Consider the following 20,940-nt stretch of genomic DNA (forward strand, 5'->3'; position numbering starts at 1 on the left):
AGGTCATCTTCCCGGCGGGGACCCCCGTACGCGGGGCCGTCTGGGGCAGGGGCTGGAGGCAGTGCCGCCGGAGTGGGCAGTGTTGGTCGTCAGGGCCATGGGGGCCACTCGGGGCCATTGTGACCGGCGGGGTGTCACCGGGTGGTGGCTGTCACAGGGGTGCCCAGGCTGAACAGGGCTCCTTGGGCAGAGGGTGCGGAGGAGCGCAGGGGCTCGGCCGTGGAGATTAGGAGGGTGCTGTTTCTCCTGGGCTGATGGGACCAGGGAAAGGGTCGCACCCTGATGGGGGCCATCGCTGCTGCCCACCCAGCCAGAGCACGCCGGGCTGCTCTGCTGGCCCCGCCACCCCCACCGGAACGTGGCCTTGGCAGCGCAGACCCACTCCCCGCTATAGACACGAGCTCTTTCCCTTTCCATGGGTGTAGTTTGCAGTTTTACAGCCATGCTCAGGGCCCGGCTGGGGACCTGCGCTGCAGAAGCCCTTCGTACACCCGCGAGCGCGGAAGGGAAAGATCTGCGTCTTGCAGGGTGCAGCTCCTCACGCCGATGCAGAGGCAGATTGTTCTGGGGTGTTTACCCTTATTCAGATCAAAGGCAGCCTCACACTGCGGTGTGTTACACCACAGCAGGGCTCACACAGCCATTTCTGTGCCATAAAATCTGCTGGCCATCTTCCAAGTGCTTTCCCGTGCTTTGTGCCCAGCCCGGCCCACCTGTAGCTGTGTGGCCTCTATCGCTCAGGAGATTGTGGTGAGTGGCACTCGTCCTCCCTTAAAAATACAGCCATGCCACCAAACTGGGCATCTTTTTGGGGTTTGCACTTTGCAGAAGCCAGGCTGCCGAGCAGCACAGCCAGCGCGCTCCGCCTGCCAGTCCTGAGCTCTTTCTGGTCTTCTGGGGGGAGGTCTGTGCTCTACTGGGAGGTGCGAATATTTTTCATCTGGGACAAATACACGGGAGTGTGCACACGAGCTCTTGCAGACTTGTTTAGCAGCTTGTGTTCTCTGGGATAATAAATTCACCTCAAAACACACATCCCTTCATGTTGTGAGGAATATGTTTTCCTACGCTCACCACCCAGGGTGAGGCAAAACCGTCGTTGGTGGGGTGGCACGCGTACAGCTCACCGCCCCCGCAGCTCGCGGGTGCTGCTCTGGATCCCCCCTGCCCCTGCCCCGGCCGCGGGGGCAGAGGAAGGCGGCGGCTGTCAGGGAGCTGAATCACACTGTCCCCTTCCCGCAGAGCATCGCTGCAGCCCTGCGGCCCCTTTGAAGTCTCTTTGTTTTAGTGACATTTTGTGGGACGCCTTCATGCACCAGCCCAGGCTTTCTCATTCCATGGGATTTTATTGGCTTCTCTTCTTAAAATAGTTCCTCTTCTCCTTCCCCTTTTCTGTGACTTCATCTCTCTGTATGCCGTGTTCAATTTGTTCAGTCAAAGACTGTGAACATCAGCGAGCACATATGCCTTGCCTGTCTTGCAAAGATACTGTGGCCTTCGTCTTTCCAGTAGTGAGTGGGTCCTTCATTTCATCTGATTTCTGCTTTCAAGAGGTGCCAGGGAATTTTCTTTAAATGTCTGGGGCTCAGCTCGATGGGTTCCTGTGAAGAGATGGCTCCAGCGCCGCTCTCTCGGGAGGAATATTGTTTCACAGTTTCCATCCTATTACCGCTCTTATCTGCAGGCAGGACCCCTTTTACTGCCATCTCGGCTAAAACACGACGGCAGGTCCCTGCGGTGTGTTCCCTGCGAGCTCCGGGCGTGCAGGAGTCACCCTCCTGCAGATGTTTGCAGGATCATTTCCTTTCCCTGTCTCACGCAAACAGCAGTTAAGATAACTGTCAGAAAGGGTGCGCGTCCCACTAATTGCAGGCCTCGTGCACGGCACAGAGCCGTCCCTTCGGCATCACCTGCTGCTCCTCGAGCGGATCTCGGGAGCGGCGGCGGGAGCCGGGCACAGGCTGCCCACGGAGCCGCCCGCTGCCGGCCGGGAAGAGGCAGCGAGCGGCTGGATGGAGCTGCAGCTCTGGAGAGCAGGCTAGAGTCTCTGAAAACTGTCTTAAGTAATTATAACCCCTGTATTACAAGCACAGGATTGAATCCATGCCGTACCACATTTTAACTCCTTTTCTTTCCCCCTCTTCGCCATTGTCATTAATTCTCTTTATTTAAGTTCTGCCTGACAACTTGTGCTGTCATTAGGTTTTCCTTTTGAAATATCATAACAGTGCTCATTTTTCATTGTTCACAGGTGATTGAATGTGTTGCCCTAATTTGTACTTTGTGGCAAGAAGAGGTTGTGAAAAGCATAATTTCAAAGCAATTAAATATGTGATATTTATCACTGAAAAATGAAATCTATATAATTTTGACTCAAAATGTGGTGGAAATGGAAATAGATGTAAGACAGGATAACCTTACCCTGAAGCTGTGTTTCAGAGTTAATGTTTCCACAGCTATGTTGGGTTTAAAGTTCTCCAGAAATCTCAGCATTTATTAATAACCGATGTTACCCATTAACTCTCAATTTTCACTTGTATTGCACAGAAGATTGTTGGCTATGCTAGGCACTTGCTTTTGTACCTCAAAGAAGAAATGAGTTGGGGTCAAGTCCCACTGCCTTTAAGCTTTTGTATCAAAACCCCCAAGCCCTAGTCACAGGCGGTCACATTGGACAGGGAGATGTTTCTGGTGGTGCATCGTCCCACCAAAGCCAGTGGGGATCTGCAGAGGCACTAATAGATGTGGAGAATGGGGAGTTTAATGCTTAGTAAGATGCTTCCTAAGAACTTGGTGCTCATTTTCTTCCTGGCATACACACGGCAGAGGGAAAGGATCACGCTTTGGCTTGCCCTGACTCTGGCCGACATGTTCTTGTATCACAAGGACACCTGCACATCTCAGACAGGGACTTCAGGTCCCAGGGCACTGCGCAAGCAGAAAGTCTTGAGGCAGAGGAGCTCAGCCCTCTGGTTGGGACTACAGCAGCAAGCGAATACACAGAGAAACGCAGGAGACAGTGAGGGAGAGATCAAAACTCTCAAACCTAAATCCTTCATATACGCCCAACTTGAAACGACTGATAGTTTTTGTTGGGTTGGGTTTTTTTTAAGAGGAGTCAGATGTTCAGCTATTTATCGAGCATGTATGTTGGACATATGCTCCTTTTCCAGGTCAGTTAAGATGGCCCAGCCACCTAGTCACTGCCAGCATCCAGTGAGCGTCATGGTATTTGTAATCATCCACCAGTTTGTCCTGGTCCCTGATGATGTTAGTGACCACCCTGCCTCGCCACTCTGTGAGACGCATTTGTGCGGCAACCGACGGGAAAGCAGCCCGCGTCGGCCCACCCGATTTGCCAATCCAAGCTCGAGGGTCTACGGGCCCACTTACACCGCAGACCCCGCTGACCCCCGAGGTTTGCCTTACCCGGGCTGCTCTGGCCCGCGCCCCCCGGGCACACAGAGGGGCTGCCACCAGCGGCCCGGGGACCCCCCAGACCCCCCGCGGCTGCAGGAGCCCCTCGGGCTGGGCCCCCCCCGGCCCGGCGCTGCCGATAAAGCCCCGCGGGGGTGCGCCGCGCCGGGCGGGAGCGGTGGCGCTGCCCGGGGCCGGCGGGAGGCACCTGGGAGGAAGGAGGGGCCGAAGGTGGGACCGGCCCGGCCCGCCCCCGCCCCGCAGCCGCCCCGGCAGCGGCCCCGGCCCGCCGCGGCGGGGATGCCCGGCTGGGAGCGCGGCGGGCAGCGGCAGGTTCCGCCAGGATGAAGAAGCACCAGCACTCGGTGCAGGGCACCTTCAGCCGCCTCTTCGGCAAGCGCCAGGCCAGCCCCGCCGCCGCCTCCCTCTTCGCTACCAACCCGCCCTGGATCTTCACGCAGGAGGTGACCTCGGACAGCGCGGGGGGCACCGGTCAGTGTGTGTGTCCCATCCCCGGGGCGGCCGGTGGGAGCCCACGCGTGGCGGGGCTGCGGGCAGGGGCCGGGGCCGGCGGGCGGGGGGCGTCGGACGGGGCCGGCGGGCGGCGGTGGCCCGTTGGTAGCCCAATGGGGGAGCCGGGGGGGGGTGGCGGCCCGGCCGGGCCACCCGAGGGCGAGTTTCGGTCCGCGGTGCGGCAAAGGCTCCGGGCGGGGCGGGGGGACGCGCAGAGTCCGCACAGCGCGACGGGACCCCCCCGGTGCGCTCCCCGGGCCGTAACCCGCTGCGGGAGGTTCAACCCGGCCGAAGGGGCCGATAAAAAGTTGCGAGGCTGTTCTGTTGCTGCCGGGAGCTCTTTCCCACGCCATGTTTGAGCTGCGCCTTCCCAGGTTGTAGGTATTTGCTTGTAAACCTGTTTCTTGGCCCGAGCGCGCGGGGGGAGTTGGGGGTTGCATATTCCTCAGGATTTATTTGTATTTCTTTGTGGGTTTAATTGCAATACTGTGCCCTGGAGGCTCATGTAGGAGGGAGCCAAATTAATAGTAATGGAGCCAGGGAGATAAAAGATAGTAGTTTGTGGATGAAGTTTGGTGGCTGTAAGATTCCAACAAACACTTCCAAGCTTAAAAAATGGAAGCGCCGCTCGCTGAGCTGGGCGATGCGGAGCGCTGTCCATTAGAGCTGTTGCGAGGCGGTTACACCCTGCAGGCCGAGCTGGTGAAACTGAGATAAAATGAAAATGTGAGGGAGAGTTTCACGCAACTCTTAAACACAAAAGGAAAATTGCTGATTTCTAACTGTTGTAAATCTGAGGAGGGTTCAAGCTTCCCTCTGATGTGGTTTGGATTAAAAAAAAAAAAAAAGTCACTGTGCCTGCTTATTACAAGCCTGATTTCCGTGGCTGCAATTGCAGTACAAAGGCATTCCTTTCAGGTGTGGGGAACTGCTGTGCGGATCAGCTTGCAAAGTAAAAGCCAGGAGTCCTTGAAATCTGAGCATAAATAAAAGCTGTTGAATCGCTCCTTAGCATCCTCTTGGCGTTTATATCATTAATGTCGTTTGGGTAGGGCAGGTGGGTAGTGTGACATGCAGAAGCTGAGTGACCGCGTTTGGAGTAACATGTGGTGAGGTGTGGGCTCGTCGCGAGGAATAGCGTGCTTACAGCTAAGCAGTCCAAGGGAGAGATACTATCCTATCCTGACTTCCTCAGTGCCACGGTCTTACCCAGCGGAGCCCCATCCCAGACCCTGTCTCTTGAATATTTGCTGCATAGTTTCATGCCATCGCTGCTGCCAAAAGGAGTCCACTGCCACTGCTAATCCCCACCTTAGTTTTTCATACAAAGTAAACACAAGTTAAGCAATGTGGAATGGGTGTAGGTTTGCATGTCACTGACTCAGAGATTCCTGAATATAGTGACTGATGCCGCCTCCTCGCTGTGAGCTGTGGATACCCCAGCGTCAAACCTGCTACACCTACTCCAGGTGATGCAACCCTGAAGTAGGAAGAAGTTCCATTACATGTGTTGCAGATTGTTTATTTTATTTCCTATGACTGAGAGGACACAAACGTCTCCAGAACAGGTTGAATGTCAAAAAGTGGCCAAAACGTAGTCAGGGCCAGCTGCTTCCGACAGCCTCCGAAGGCGTGTTTCCCCATCCCTCCTTCCAGGAAACAAAGCTGGCAGAGCACAGGTCTTACTGGTGACCGGCTCTTAGCAGGCAAGTCCTGTTTATCTAGCAAAGAAAACACAACTACAAGCACTTCATTTTACTTTAATTAAATGCATTCAGGTTAGTGATGCTTAGTAATCTAGGATCAAAGACCTTATGATCTTTAATCCTGTTTCTCACTGAGTTTACCTAGTGTCTTGTTTAATATAAAACTCTCATCATTGCAAGTCTCTGAACTACTCTATCTCTGCTCCACAAAGCTGTCTGAACCCAAACTCTGATGTTGCATTGGCCTTAATTCTTGCTGCTTACTCACCGAATGTGGGGTCACCCAAGGGGTTATGCAAAAATAGTAATAATTTTCTGGCATCTCAGCTGTCCTCGGGACTCCAGCAGCTCCTCCTCTGTGCCTGGACCCCTCACAGGCAGGGACATGGTCAGCTGTTGGTAGGACCACACTAACTGAAGTGCAGGCTGATTAGCATTTTGAAAGCTGGAGAAAATGTCCTTTTCTTAAAGTATCCCTTGTAGGGGGAGAAGTTTGGGATAAGGGAGAGGAAGTTGTGGCCGACTGTAAGGACAGTGATGGGATGATGGATACTCCTGGGTGTATCACAGGGTAACTTGTGGTATAGATGATGGGAGAAAGGAAAAAGGAAAAGCTTACGTGTTTGCTGGACTCAGCAGCATGTTTCAAGGTTGTGTGGAATTCATCTGCCTCCAAACCCCCAACTCCAGCAGAGGCTGAGGTAGCTCATGCCCAGCCCCTGGCGTGGTCAGGCTCTTCATTCCAGGTGTTCATGAATGTGCTTTTCTGTGGGAATACACACACGCGTGTCTGATTTTTTTTTTTTTTTTTTTTTTTTTAAGCTAAACTTTGTTTCTAAGGGAGCTTCTTGCCTGATCTCTGCCTGTCCAAGGAGGGCAGAAACTTAGTGCCAGCCACAGCTACGTGCCATGGCAGCCCATGATGGGTTGGGGACCCCCATCATCAGGTCTGGCAGCGTACGGAGGGCGCAGGCTGTGCCTCGGGCCAGCGAGGGGCCGTGCGGGAGCAGGGACGTGCAGGAGGGAGCAGGGACACTGGCTGGGGCCGTGGGGTGGCCAGTTGTTTGCACAATCTCGGGGACTGGGGCACAGCCGACTCCTCGGGCAGGCAGTCCCGCTTCAGCGAGCGCTGCCCTCGGGTTTCGGAGGTTTGGAAACGCAGCCCAGCCCCTCTGCGTGTGTGCGGAGCTTACACAACCTGCGCCTTTCTGCTCTTCGCCTTTTAATTGCTGTACCACACTTGATAGAAACTGTTCTGTGCTTCACGCTGTAGCATGGGGTCGGGTTTGAGAACTGCTTCCAAACTTCTTGGGCGGGGGGGGAGGGGGGAGCTGTTTACTTCTTGGTGTTTGTGTTTTGGGGTGGCGGGAGAGGTTGTTTGCTTCTTCCTTCTCACTGAAACCACTATGGAATTCTGTTAGGTGGAAACACTCCTGCAGCGTTTTCGCTCTGATCACAGCCATTTTGCAGCAATTCTGCCCCCCCTTCCTCAAACCCTCGTTTTTTCTTTAATGTTGGTCTCCGTGGCTACGAATTATTTGTGTGTCTCCTCCCAGCCAAGGTGGGGTTTACATGCTTCAGTGCTTCTGCTTGTTAATTCATGCTGTTAATCAGACACAAAGAACGTAATTAAACTAATTTTATGAGCTTTATTCACTGTCAGAAATAAACCGGCCCCAAAGGTGTGGCTCAAGGTAAAAGCACAGGGCTGGGAACCGGGAGTCCCCGACGGCTTCTCCTGCTTGTAACGCCCGGGCTTGGTGACTGCTTTCTGCCATAGTGTCTCCATTCATAGTATTCCATGGGAAGACATTGAGCCTTTCTCCGCAAGGCAGGCTGCAGCGTGAAAGCCTTGTGGCAAGCATGATTTGTCCTCCGGTGCCAATTGCATCAGTGGTCAGAGACAAACTACCCCAGCAGCACGCTGAAGGATGCTGCGGGCGCTGGTGGTGTCTGTCCACAGCAGGGAGAGCAGCGTGGCACTTCCCTCAGCCGCCAGCAGCAAAACGTGCAGGGGAAACACCTCCTTGGGAAGCCCCTGTGTGTCCCGGTTCCATCGCTGTGTCCGAGCGGTGCAGCGAGGAGTTCCCCTCCGCTCGCTCTGGTCCTGCTTGGCACAAGCCAGTGCGCAGCCAGGGGCCAGGGACACCTCTGCGTCCCTCTCTGCTGTGTAAGTGGCAGGGACCTGTTGTCGCGATAGGGTTGAGTGAAGAACCTGTAATTAGCTCAGTGGTTTGATGCAGCTGCTCTGCCCCCAGAGCGGGTGGCCGGCGAGGAAGGGCAGGGGCTCTCCCTGCGGCTGGCATGGCTGATGGTCAGAGCCCGCTGCTGCCTCCCCCCTCAATTCCAGCTGCTGACGGATCGGCCGAGGTCAGATCCTGCCCACGCTTATGAGCTGGTCTGTGTCACCTCTGCGGGCACCTGCCCTGGACCCACCTCCCGCTCTCCTGTGGGTCGGAGCCTCATGGCGCTATAAAGAGCTGATGCAGTTGCTCCTCAAGCAGTTTCCTTCTCTAAACTTAAGCTGAGTGGGGAGTGAATTGAGTTCTTGTGCTAACTTTTGACCCTCCTGAGGTAAATTTAAGTTATCTACAATTAGAAATAAGCCTTTTGGAACAGGCTTGACGTCTGTGCTCTCTAAACTCCAGCGTCTGGAGCTCTGGGAAGGGTCTCTGCGCCTTCAGGGCATGTGCCAGGGCTGCCAGCGCCTGCCCGGGGGTCCTGCTCATTTGGGGCTTTTGTTCTCCCATCTTCAACTCAGCTCCAAAACACTCAGATACTCCTCAGAATCTGATGGGGTTTGCCTATTCCTGGGAGCTGATACAGCAAATTCTTCACAGCACTCTTTAAAATTAGGTGGTGTCCAATGTTGTTTTTCCTGTTGCCTCAAACGAAGTGCTGCTGCTTAACAGTCTTCTCTTCCCCTCAGGTGATGTGATTGAAGTGTACTATGGTGACAATCGCTTTGGGACAATGACCGACTCTGGCACAGCAACACTTAAACCTCGTCCGAGAGTCCGGCCGCTGCTGACTTTCTTACCCCTTGTGAGTATCCGGCACGCAGCTGGGATTCATTACAGCAGTGTGTGTAACTGGTGCCCAGAACCAGCTGGGCTGGCTGCTTCTCTCATCCTCTACCTGGGGGAAGAAATTAAATGAAAAGTAAAATCACTCTATAATAATGCTGGATATGAGGGATTAGGAGGTGATCTGAGTTCAAGCCTTGTGTTGGACATAGGCAAGATACTCAGGCAAGAGACGTAAGCATCATCCGACTTGTATTTTCAATTAAAAAAAAATTGCTGAGCATGTAGATGATAGATCTGGCTCACACTGCATTTTATCTAACCGCTACTGGCAGTATCTCTCTCTGGATCAGGCACGTTGCTGGAGAGAGCAGGAGCAAAGCTGTGTCCTGTTTCCAGCGGGGCAGGAGGCGGCGATGCAGCAGGTGTCTGTGCGGGGGCTGATTTTCCAATGTCTGTGTGAGGGAAACTGTTCCGGCAGAGCTGCCCGTGCTCCCGCAGCAGCCGGATGCAGGGGCCGAAGCAGCAAGTGCCAACACAGTGGGACCCAGAGGTGGCTTTAACCCAGCTGGGACTCCAGAAGCCGCACGTGTGCATCGCTGGCTTCGACGCTCCGCTGCTGTGTGTGCTGAGCAAGCTGCCTCCTCCTGTAGCGCACCTCTGCGAAGGCCTTGTCCCCTAAAGAGCAGAGCGGAGCGCGTGATTGCTCAGAGGTATTTTGGAGACGGCAATAGCTAAACCTGAAGTGATGCACACAGGTCACTGAAGGTCAGTGAAGACAGTAAAACACTTAAAAGCCTTTGGTCTTGACAAGAAAATCCTCTCTGAGGGCAGGGGATGTTTTTCCTCATAGATCCCTGTCCTTTAGAGCAGCCGTCACCTACAGCAGAAAATGGGCTGGTCTGCTGTCACCTGGGTGCAATTAGGAGTCAATGGGGTTGTGCAGGTGTCATTTGGAGGACAACTGTGGGGGGAGAGGGAGTTTAGATATCTATTGGAGAGCATAATTAGGAAGTTACGGGGTTATGCAGGTTCTACAAAGGAGTTATGCCCTCTGTGATGCCTTCCAAAAGGTCTCAGCGGGTGAAAAATCTCGCCTGGGCTCCCAGTCGAGTAACCGTAGGACTGGTGCCTGAGAAACTGCTCTGGTAGCACGGGCTTGGGTGCGCAACCACAGCTGGCACCCTATATTACCAGGTTTTTAGAGTCTAATTGGCCTTTTGCATATTTTTCTGAGCTTTCAAGTTTTTTTAGTAGTGGAAGTGTATGTGGTAGAGGAATAAACAGCACGAATGTCCCTGGGATGAATACTAAGGGCGGTCACCCTAGCCGTGGCGCTTTCCTGCTGCCCGCAGAAGCACAGCCGGCCCTGGGGCTTTTTTCCCCTCAGTTGCCCTTGTGAGGGTCCCTCCCGCTGTGCTTCTCTTCCAAGGGTAACAGGTTTAGCTGGAGAAATTAGTAGGAATAAGCAACATTTTTTAAGGACCAGTCTGTGTTGGATATTTGCATTGTTTTGATTAGGTTTGATTATGATTTGATTTGGCACAGAGGCTTCTGCTGCCACATGCATATTTGCAGTGGGCTGTTCTGCAGCCTTAACCCCTTCTTTCCACCCACCCGCTCTGAGGCTGAGAAGCAGCTGCCTGCGTAGCTGTGAGTCAGGAGGATGCACACACCCTGCCCGGCAGCGGCCCGCGGGCTGCCCGTGCCTGGCAGCTCTCCCCGCGCGCAGCGGGCTCCTTCCCCCCGAACCGCCCGGCCCTTGGCCGCCCCGAGCTGAGTCGTGCAGGGATTGTAGGGGAGGGGGCTTTGCTGCCCGCCTCGCGGGTACCACCGCGTCCCCCTGCCCGCCTGGCTTCCCAGGCACGGCAGGTGCAGGCAGAGCTTTGGCATCCTGAGGGAATAAATTCCTGTAGCTAACCACCAAACTTCCCTAACTCTGCTTCAAAATAAGGAGTTTGGGGGTATTACTTCAAATTCAGAGAAATCCTTGGCCTCTCTGAGGTCCCAGGGTGCTAAGCAGACATGTTTTGGTGCCTTTTTTGTATGAGGCAGCCTCAAACCTGTCTCATTTTTCTCCATATGAGGAAAGGCTGAGAGAACTGAGTTTGTTCAGCCTTGAGGAAAGACTCAGGGGAGACCTTATCACCACGTTCCAGTATTTAAAGAGTGGCTAGAAAAAAAGATGGAGACTCTCTTTTTACAAGGGGTCACATGGAAAAGATGAGGAGTGATGCATACAAGTTACTCCAGGGAAGATTCCAATTGGACACGAGAGGAAAATTTTTCACAATGAGAACAATCAGCCTGCAGAATGATCTCCCCAGGGGAGTGGTGGATTCCCCATCACCGGGCACTTTAAGATTCAGCTGCACAGGGTGCTGGGCTGTCTTGTCTAGACCATGCTTGTTCCGAGAAAGGTTGGACCAGATAATCCCTGAGGTCCCTTCTGACCTGGGATTCTAGGATTCTGTGATTTTAGTGGGTAGGAAGTGTGGGCTCCCAAGAGACCAGGGGAGCTGGGGCCCATGAGGACAGGCAGGGTCCCCTTCGCTGGGCACAGGGGAAATCTAATTCTGTTCCAGCGCTGAAAAGCCATTCCTCGTGGTTGCAGTGAAAGCTCCCCTCAACTGGATCCTCGGCACACACAAACCCGACGTAGGTACCGCAAACTGGAAATGCCGGTTCCTGGCGCACCACCCCAGCGAGGCAGCAGCCTGCTCTGAATCAGCTGGAGCTTTGCTGGGCTGGTCCCACCCCCGGCAAACCCGGCAGAGGCAAACAATCTTTCTAGTCATCTCTGGAGGCCGGCAGCGTACTGGAGATGATTTCCATTTTAGAAGCCAGCTCATGACGTGAGGATGGGTGGTTTTGGAGAGAGATGCTGAGCATTAGCAGCTGCAATAGAAATTTTTGGTGTGAAACAGGCTTGCCCAGTTTTTAGGACCTGTTGAAATGACATGTCCAAAATTACTGCTCATTTATGAAATGCAGACTCTGTTTCCTCTGGCTTTGCATAGATCTCTTCCGACTGCCGTTCTCTTTCTACTCCTATCCAATCATGTGATGCATAGGTTGCTTTTAATTCACTGCCCAGACATCTTTGTTTCCCTGTAAATGAGCAGGTATCCTCAGCGTGCTCTGGAGACTGGCAGCAATGAATTTCCATAGCAAATGGGAACTGCTGGGTTTTATTCTTTGTGGGGTGGGTTTTTTTTTTTTTGGTATCTCATTGCTCTGGACAATTTCATTATGAGCTCTTGAAGTGCCTGAGTTAGCCTTTGTCTCCCCTCTGGCTTCCAGCTGAAGTTAAGAATCTTTCCTCTGCATTGTACTGTATCTTTGGGACCAGAAAGGAGGTCTTAGATGAGGCTGTAAGGCTCACCTAGTCTGGTGTTTTGCCACTAACAGATCTGTCCTAATGCCTTCGCAGACCTTGGCTTCTCCATCAGCACCAAGCTGTGTGATCAGTTGTGCAATCCCAGGAACGGGAGTTCCCACTCTCTCCTGGCTCATTCCCTTGTGGTTATAGAGGATCTTTGGTCATCTGCAGGATGATGGACTTTGCAAGTGAAGCATGTGCATTTTCTTATTATTTTGTCGGAAGCTGGGGGATTCTAGGGCTCTTCAGGAGCCCGGGCTGCTGCTGTTGATGCGAGCTCTGCCCCAGCAGCTCCAGGGAGTTCCTGAACCCTCTGCACCCAGGGCGGTGTGTAACGTTAATGTGCTGTCTGAGTCCTGGATGGGCCTGGCAGTATAAACCTGGCTTGACCTTTGATCAAGGAGACTTTGGAATCCTAGAGCAATCTCTTGTAAAAATAGTGATGCCAGTGAAAGGCAAAGGGCAGGGGCTTAATCATTATCTTGGCTTTCGTACACAGGAAAGCACGGCACTGAGCGGGTGCAGGCTGATGGTAGGATAACGCTTCCTTTGCCCAAGGGGCTGTTAACAGCTAATGCAAACAGCCACCTGGGATGAGGAGGAGTGCAACAGGGTGGACCCTGGAGTCTGGGAACGGGGCAGTATGCCCCTGACCACTACCCGTGGGGTCTGTGAGCTCCTGCTGCTTGTGGAATGTTATTTCCTCGCTGTGGGTCTCTCCCAGCACTGGTATGTGAAAGCCCAGTCCGCTGTCGCAGTCATCTACGTCTGTGCTGACAGCCTGATTCAGCATCAGTTTGTGTTTCGGACATGGGTGCGTTAGTGTACGTTTCATGAGCAATTCCAGTCCCTCTGCAGAGCAATCTTAGCAGTGAGTCACTGGAGGAAAGGAGAGACTTTCTGCTTCTGGCAGGTGTACGAGGCAGGAGCCCTGGTCAGCACTCTGGTGAGTCAGCGTGCCATGAATATCTCACGATGGGTGGCTGTAATTATCCAAAGTGCCCTAGCTGTAAGCATCCTCGCAAATGTGTAGGCTGCTAAATTGTACGCTCATGTACCACCTAAATGCACTGCTGACTTTTCAGCATGAATGCGAAGGGAGTAATTGAGAGTGAAACACAAACCACACAAGTAGCAGTTTTCCCCAGTGTGTTCAGATATGCTGGTGCCAGTTTCCCAAAAAGCTGGAAGTCTGTCTGCGACTTCAGCATGGTGTGTACGTGACTGCAGCATGGGCTGGCAGTGCTTGCCGGAGAGCAATGCCCACAAAACCCACGGGAGCTATTAAATTTGCTTGGTACGTGAATGGTGAGAACCTAGTGCTGCTGACCTTGGGCTGGGGAGCCCCAGGCTTAGGTGTGACATGACCGTGCTCCTCTCCGGCCCCTCTGCACCTGACCAGCACAGGGGAATTGCGTCCATGGCTTCAGCAACCTTCAACAGGAGTGAAGACTTGTCCCCTTAAGCCCTGTCAACAGCAGCTACCGCACAGACCTCTGTGTCTTAGAAACGGCCCTGGATCCCATCAGGCTCCTGTTTGTGTAGACAAATCACCAGCTGTGCAGGCAAGGGCCCGCTTGTCAGCGCTTTGCTCTGGTGCCCTGTGTGTAGAACTAACAGCTCCGTTTTCTCAACTGTTGCAGAATGCCCAAGAATCCCACGGGGTGGCTGTGCCAACACCGTCGGTGCCAGAAGACTTTGAGGAAAAAGCAGCTCTTGGTAAGGAATCTTCTCTGCTCAGTCCTGGACGGTGTGAAGTGCTTGGCAGTACCGTGCCCTCGGGGAGGGAAGCGTGCATGTACCGAGCTCTGGAGCAGACAGTCTGATCATGAGACTTTCATGCTAAAATAGTCTCTACTATTAATTATTTTTTTTAAGCCATTGAAAATGAATTCATTTCTAAGGGGTGAGGCGTAGTGGCTGTTACAGTTCAGCAAGCTTTAGACAGCTGCTGAGCAAATAAACTGGCTTCCTTGGAGGATAGCTGGCCAGAGGCGATGCTGGCCATTGCAGTGCTGACAGGGAAGGTGCTCACACGGCCGTGCTCTCACTCTTCCTTGCAGGCTCTGGCTCCCAGATCAATGGGAACTACCGAATGTACAGCTCGGTGGGGGACCTGCGCCCACGGGCTCTCGAGGGGGATGACCTGGACGAAGACATCCCACCGCCACCGTCGGTACCCCCACCACCTCCTCCAACGGCAACAGCACCTGCACCACCACCTCCAGCCTCGCCAGTCCCTCCGCCACCTGAAGTGCTGCCTCCACCACCACCACCACCTGAGATGGTGCCACCACCTCCTGCCATGGCACCTCCGCCACCTCCAGCCTCTGCCCTGTCCTCCCCCAGCACACCGGCTCCTCCAGACTTCATCCCACCAGCCCCACCGGGTGCCTCACAGCGCAGCCTGGCCCCAGCACCCTTCACCTCTGGCATCTCCAAGTGGAAGTCTGAGACGGTGCTAAACACGAGGCAGGCGGATGCTGAGGGGCCGCTCTGCCAGGCTGAGGCTGGGGTGCCGGCTGCCCCCGGCCCAAAGGAGAGTCTGCAGCCCAAGCTCTGTCCCGAGCCCCACCTCACCTTCCCCAGGTCCTTTAAGGTGCCCCCCCCAACCCCAGCTCGGTCGTCCTCCATCCCCGTGCAGGAGAGCCAGCCCGTCCGGCAGGAGCCCTTCCCTAAGCAGCCTCACACCCGGCCTCCCCTCCCGCCCTGCTTCACCATTAGACCCGCCGCCAAGGCTCACGCCAGAGGAGAAGCTGAGCAAAGAAATTCCCCGCTGAGACAGGCGGTCGCAAAGCCGGCTGTGCCGACACCTCCACCCCTGAGCCCCAAACCGGGCCTGGAGCTCAGCCAAAGGACAAATCCCGCCGGTCACTGGTCCCCACTGCCAGGCTCTGAGATGGAGAAGGTTCCCCAGCCAAAAACAGCCGAGAGAGACTCTTCTCCAAAATCTGAATCTATTTCTGCGAATGACCTGGACCTCCCCCCTCCAGACTATCCCACCTGCGAGGACGATTGGAGGGACGCCAGCAACCTGAGCAGGCTGCGGCACGAGCTCTCGGCCCTCCTGCGCTCCCCACGGAGAGAGGAGAGGCCGCTGGAGAAGCCGGCTGCTCCCCAGCCCACAGATGGCGGTACCAACTGCACCGGCAGCCATGAGCCCGGTCTCAATGGGCCCCAACTCGTTGGACCTGCTGGGAAGGACACATGGTTGCCCACGGGAAGGGAGAGCGAGAAGAAGGAGGTGCCCAGTGCCAAGGGGGGCTCTCCCAGGACGGGGCTCCCTGCTCCAGAGAACAACCCTGCCACGCAGACCCGCAGCGTGATGAAAATCAGGAACGAGCTGGAGGCTGTGCTGTCCCTGAAGAAAGAAGGGAAACCTGCCCTGGGGCTCGGCAGCCAGAAGCAGGGCACCGAGAATGGTGGCAGCACCGCTCGTATGAGGAAGAGCCCCCCTGACCCGAGGAAGAGCCCCCCTGACCCAGGTGACTCAGCGCTGCCGAAACTGGCCCCAAGCCCACTGCCAGCACCCGCAGCTGCAGTGGAGAAGGATGAGACAGAGCAGGAGGACCATCCCGCTCCTGCTGCTGGCAAGGCCACAGAGAACTTGACCCCTGCTCCGGGGTCCCTCGACAGGAGCACGAGTCCCCCAGACCCACCCCAGGGACTGGTGGAGGAGCCCCCTGCTCCCAACTCCCCCTCGCCCCCCACTTCTCCTGTCCCAAGCCCGGCCCCACAGCCCAGCCCAGCCATCTTCCAGTACAAAGTGCATCGGGCTGGGGCCAGCTCAGCCGAACCACCCTGTGCTTCGAGCTCGGCCGAGCCACCATGCCCCACCAGCTTGGCCAGGAGCCCCCCAGGTGCCTCAGGAGCAGGGCAAGAGGAGGTGCTGATCCACCCGGTGACGGGCGAGCGGGTGGAGAGGGGGTCCCCCATGGCGCTGCTCCTGGCCGCCCGGCAGCGTGCCCAGCGGGGCCGGCAGGGCGGTGAGGTGGGAGCTGCGCTGCGGGCAAAGTCACCCCTGAAACTCAACAGCGCCTCATCGGACACCACCTCCACCAGCTTCTACCGCCACGAGTCCAAGCCCTACTCCTTCACTGTGGTGCCCCGGCCGCCCGCGATGGGTACAGCAGGGTCGGGATGGAGCAAACCTCCATCCTTCTCCAGCTCCTCGGAGCAGGGCCGGGACATGCGGGCGGTGGGTGAGGCACAGCCCCCGAGCCTCCCCGGGCACCAGCGGGCCGCTGCCTCCAGCCTGCTGCGAGGCCTCCTCGAGTCCGGGCAGCCGAAGCAGTCCGGCCTGGCCCGCCATGGTGTGCCCAGGGAGGAGGAGGAGAAGGGGGAGACAGCGCTGGACTATGGGATTATCCCCCCACCCCCCGAATTCAGCAACGAGACAGATGAGGCTGAGGGACACCTCCCAAGTCGGGAGGAGAACCGCAAGTGCCCCAGCTTCCCTGACTGCAGCCGGGGCTCGGAAGCACCGCGATACTTCAGGTGGCCCGGCTACGGCCGTGGCTACGGGGGCAACCATGAGCCGCCGGCCCCGCTGCCCTCAGAGAAGAGCAGGAGGAATGGTGACTTCATGCCCCAGTACCCAGACTACATCAGCTCGGCCAGTTACTTTGGCCGCTGCCCGAACCCCCGCCCGCTGATAAAGAAGCGCCTGTATGTCTCTGAGCCCGACAGCTCCTACCCCCGGGCAGCCGCAGCCCCTCGGGCCACAGGTACCCTCTCCTACAGCCCCGGGGGTTACAGCTCCCCGGCCGGGGAGGGCGCCCGCCGCCTCAGCTCTGCCCACAGGAACAGCCCCACGAGCGTACAGGGCAGGCGGACGTCCATCGATGCTGCTGGGAAAGCCGCACCGTACGGCAGCACCGGAGCTGACACCAAGTACAAGGGGCAGAACGGGGATTTCTCGCCTGCCAGCGCAGTGGCAGCCAGCAGGTATGTGTCCCCTGAGCTGTCCCCTTCCCTGTCCTCTGTGTCCCCTTGATTTGAAGGAGAGGAGGGCTGAGCCCTGGGCTGGCCCTGGAGCAGCGCGGAGCCCTAGAGAAGTCCCACCACTTAGGTCCTCCCTGGTCCCAGCCATAACCCTGCCACCCATCGCCTTCTCCTTGATGTGTTCCTCAAGGGAGGCACGAGGCGATGTGAAAGTCACCTTGCTCCAGCAGGAGACAAAAAAAAAGAAAATATTGTAATTTTGAATAAAAACAAAGAGTTTCCTCAGTTTTCAGTGACTTTCCCTCTGTTTTCCCTCCAGACCTGCCCACAGCAACTTGCAGTACGGCGGACCTACCAACACCTTCACAGTCAGGCCTGGGGCACGGCAGCCCATCTCCTACGCCTACCAGAGCGGCCACCGATAGGCTTGTCCTCAGGGCTGCTCTGCCACCTTCGTCTGGCTGGGAAAGGGTGAGAAGGTGCCTGGGTGGGTTGTCTCCTCCATGGGCACCAGGGATGGTCCCAACCCAGCCAGCAAATGCACTGCATGATACTACTGATGGAGAAAGCAGGGAGTGAACTTGGGACTTGGACTCTTCTCAAAAGACTGTCATGGAGAGTAGTTACTACAGAGGACTGGCTTCTGTCTTCTTACGTGAGCAAACACGGTTTTCTTTCTCCTATTTCCCCCCCTGTAGTATTTTCAAAATTGCAGCCTGATGGGTCTTCTAAGAAAGTCAAAAAGTGCCCTTAGTTCTCTTTAAAGAGCATCACTGCTGGACAGATTGTTTTGTTTGTTTGTTTTTGTTGGTTTAAATCCAACATGCTTAGGAGTGGGGAGAAACCAACTGGGAGATGTGCATAATGGAAGCAAGCCAGCATATAGCTAAACATAGGGGAATTAAAACAAGAATGTGAGGCCAATGGGATAGAAGATGTTCAGGATATCTGGAACCTAACCTCTTCTGTCCCCACCTCCTTCAACAGCCTTGACCAAATCAATTATGCTGATGCCTTAAAAACAGCTCCTGGCTTTCTGTGCTTGTCCTGCCGAGCCGGGGGCAGCTCCGCCCCGAAGGTCTGAGTCCCCTTCTCCAGGGAGCGACCATGGGGGGCTCTGGGACTGCGGGCCCTTGCTTTTCTGTGCCTTTTGGTCACCATAAATATTTCTGTTAGTAATTCTTCCTCACAGAAGAAGGCTGTGAGGCGGGGATGGATGGCTGTGAAACATTTTGGAGCCTTAAGACATTGAGCAACCCTTTTCCTGTGTCAGCTGGTGGGTGTCAGCGACTCACCGCAACATGGTGCTTTCCTCGAGGGGTCTCTTGCCACTTCATACCCACGTAAACCCCACCTCTAGAAGCTAAGCCATGTAGTCCTTATAAACTGTTACACCAAGACTTGGCTTTAGTTTGTCTGATTTGGGGGACTGAGAAGTTAGTTCTGGTGTGACTGTGGAGTATTCGGTGCTCCTGGCGTGTGGAATGTCTGCGGTGACATACCCAAGGGACCCGGCTCCCGCTGTTCCCACAAGCGCTTGCCCGGGTGCTGGGCGCGCATGCCAGCCTGTCTCTGCCTCCTGCCAGTGCCTCTGGAGGAGCCAGTGGAGGGGATGTGGTTGAGTGGGAGATATGAGTAGCCTTAAAGAGGGTATTTTATACTCCAGAGCGAGCAACACGGTCTCACGATAGCTGACCAAAGTTTTGAATAGCCAATTCCTGAAATTAGATATATGTAATCTTCCTCATAGGTTAACTTGCTGAAAATCACTGTAAGATAAGTGTAAAAACTTGTAGAGAATTTTTTCTAATCACTGACAAACTAAAAGCACTTTGAGACATTAGTCTACTTTTATGGAAAGCACTTTCTATTTTCAATGCTATACAATACCATTAGTTCAGCTCCAGCTTATCCTGCATTGCACGCACGTGTGTATGTGTGCATGGAAGCAGATTTTGATCTATAATTCGACTCAAAACTCACTGATAAATTTTCCTTCCCAGTGGAATTTTCAAAAGAGTTGCCTTGATGTTAATGTCATGTCTTTGACGTTCTACGTTTTATGTTATTTCCATCTTTACCTAATAATTTAACAGCTGTTTCAAATATTGCAGCAGTTTCAAAGTATTCTGAACTTTACTTTGCTGTGAATGAAAGGAAAATGCAAATACCATAATCGGTCTAATAGCTAATTCAAATGGCGTTTTTATGCCAGTAAGTGACAGTTACTTGGAGGACTTCCAGACATGCTCACCCCAGCCAGTATTGAAATAACATTTTTTAAATACCTGGCTGTTGGATTTTAAAAAAAAGTTTATGGAGAAAAGTGACCATGGAGCAACTATCTGGTATTTAAGTGTGCCAGTGTCATGTAGACTACCCACACACACCCCGTAAAACATGGAAGTTTCTCTGTGCGAGGAGCATCTTGAAGATTCTTATTTATCGATGGAGGTAAAGCCGTGATACTGTTTGAGTGGCTTTGGGGACATGTTTTAGTATTGGATGAAGTTTCAGCAGTTTAACTTGAAACAAAACAAAGAAGCCTCTCTGATAATTTTGCAATCTAATTGATTTTTCTTCCTGATACTTTTTTTTTTTTTTTTTCAAAATAATAACTGCAAGTTAATTCTCAAAAGCAGCTTTAAATCTAAAGGCTTGTTGGGAGATCAACTTTGCCCAGAAATGGACAGTGTACCCTCAAGAAGTCTCCTAAATTTGAGTGTATCCCAACATAAGTTTGTTTGGGTTCTTCTTTTTTTGAGCAAAATGTGAAACTCCACTGGTGGCACTTGCTTTGAATTTCACATTTACTATTTCACCCAGACATGCAATTCATATGTAGTTGTAATATGGTGTTATATAGTGTGGAGTGTCTTGTTTCTAGCAGACGTGTATTTGTTTATATTAACCATTAGAAGCGTGATAATGTAAGTCAGGTTTATGAAATAGCCATTACTCAAAGAACACCCATTCTGGGAATGCGTAGTGGCCTATGGTGTAACTAAATCAGGTAGGACTGCTCACAGCTGTACAACTGGTTAGCATGAATGTTTTAAGCAGCGGAACTCTTCTATTCTTTAAACTCTCTGGGCTATCCCTGCTTCTTTTGGATGCATTAAGCAAAGTACTAGTATTTTGGTAACAACTACCCGTTTATGCTGGGGCCACTGGGAACCATTTGTGTTACAAAGAAAGCACTGTCAGCGTGGTTGGCAGCCAAAGCTCCCGCAGAGAGTTAAATCCGAAATGGAGAGGGAGGACCACTGGCCTGCAGGGATGGGAAGAGCTCCCTCCTTCTCCGCCAGGTAACTCTGTCAGGACAGCACACGGAGAAACCGCACTCCCATCCCTCTTCCTGCTCCTTCTCCCACCTCGGTTTCGCTATATAAATTCAGCAACAGAGGAGGTAGAAAGTGAGAGGTAGTAATGGAGCAAAGCAACCTACCTTACTGCCCAGTGCCAGCGCTGACAGTGACAATGGAACCGCTCTGCTTCAACCCTCTCCGATGCGGTTTGGTCATTCGAGTCTCCATACAACCTAAATTATCCCCTGCAGCTGCCTCTTCCTCAAAAGTACCTGCTAACGTAGGATAACTGATAGCTTTACTTGTAAAGTGTTGAACAAAGTCTCTTATTTATGAGTGCCATTGAACACTGACCTTCTTGCATTAAATATGTCTGGACGTATTGTTTTATTATGTGTGTGGTCTGACTTTACTTAGAATTGTTTAAGTGGTCCGTCTGCTCCGAGATCCGGATCTTTGCATGTAAGATTAAAAGGACGGGGAAACAGCTCAAACTGGCCTCCGCGACAGTCTGAATTCCAGCTTCCCTAGGCCTTGGGCCCATTTCTACTTACCAGTTGTTGCTATAAACCCTGTGGCAATTTAAGTGGTTTTTAGGAGGCTGATGATGGGGCAGCTAGCCCCAACTGCCCCGTCGCTCCAGA

General features: G+C 53.8%; 1 protein-coding gene across 1 annotated transcript; it reads left to right on the forward strand.

Moving 5' to 3' along the window:
* Window positions 1–3,761: 3,761 nt before the first annotated feature.
* Window positions 3,762–17,413, forward strand: LOC309680692 (uncharacterized protein C6orf132; the record flags this gene model as incomplete). The annotated part of the gene is made up of 5 exons (XM_082494372.1): window positions 3,762–3,909; window positions 8,566–8,681; window positions 13,688–13,763; window positions 14,108–16,991; window positions 17,308–17,413. 5 exons carry the CDS (start codon window positions 3,762–3,764, stop codon window positions 17,411–17,413), a joined length of 3,330 nt encoding a protein of 1,109 aa, XP_082350498.1.
* Between the last annotated feature and the right edge of the window lie 3,527 nt (window positions 17,414–20,940).

The sequence above is a fragment of the Vanellus vanellus genome, assembly GCF_965231255.1.
Source record: "Vanellus vanellus genome assembly, chromosome: 23".
NCBI lineage: Eukaryota > Metazoa > Chordata > Aves > Charadriiformes > Charadriidae > Vanellus > Vanellus vanellus.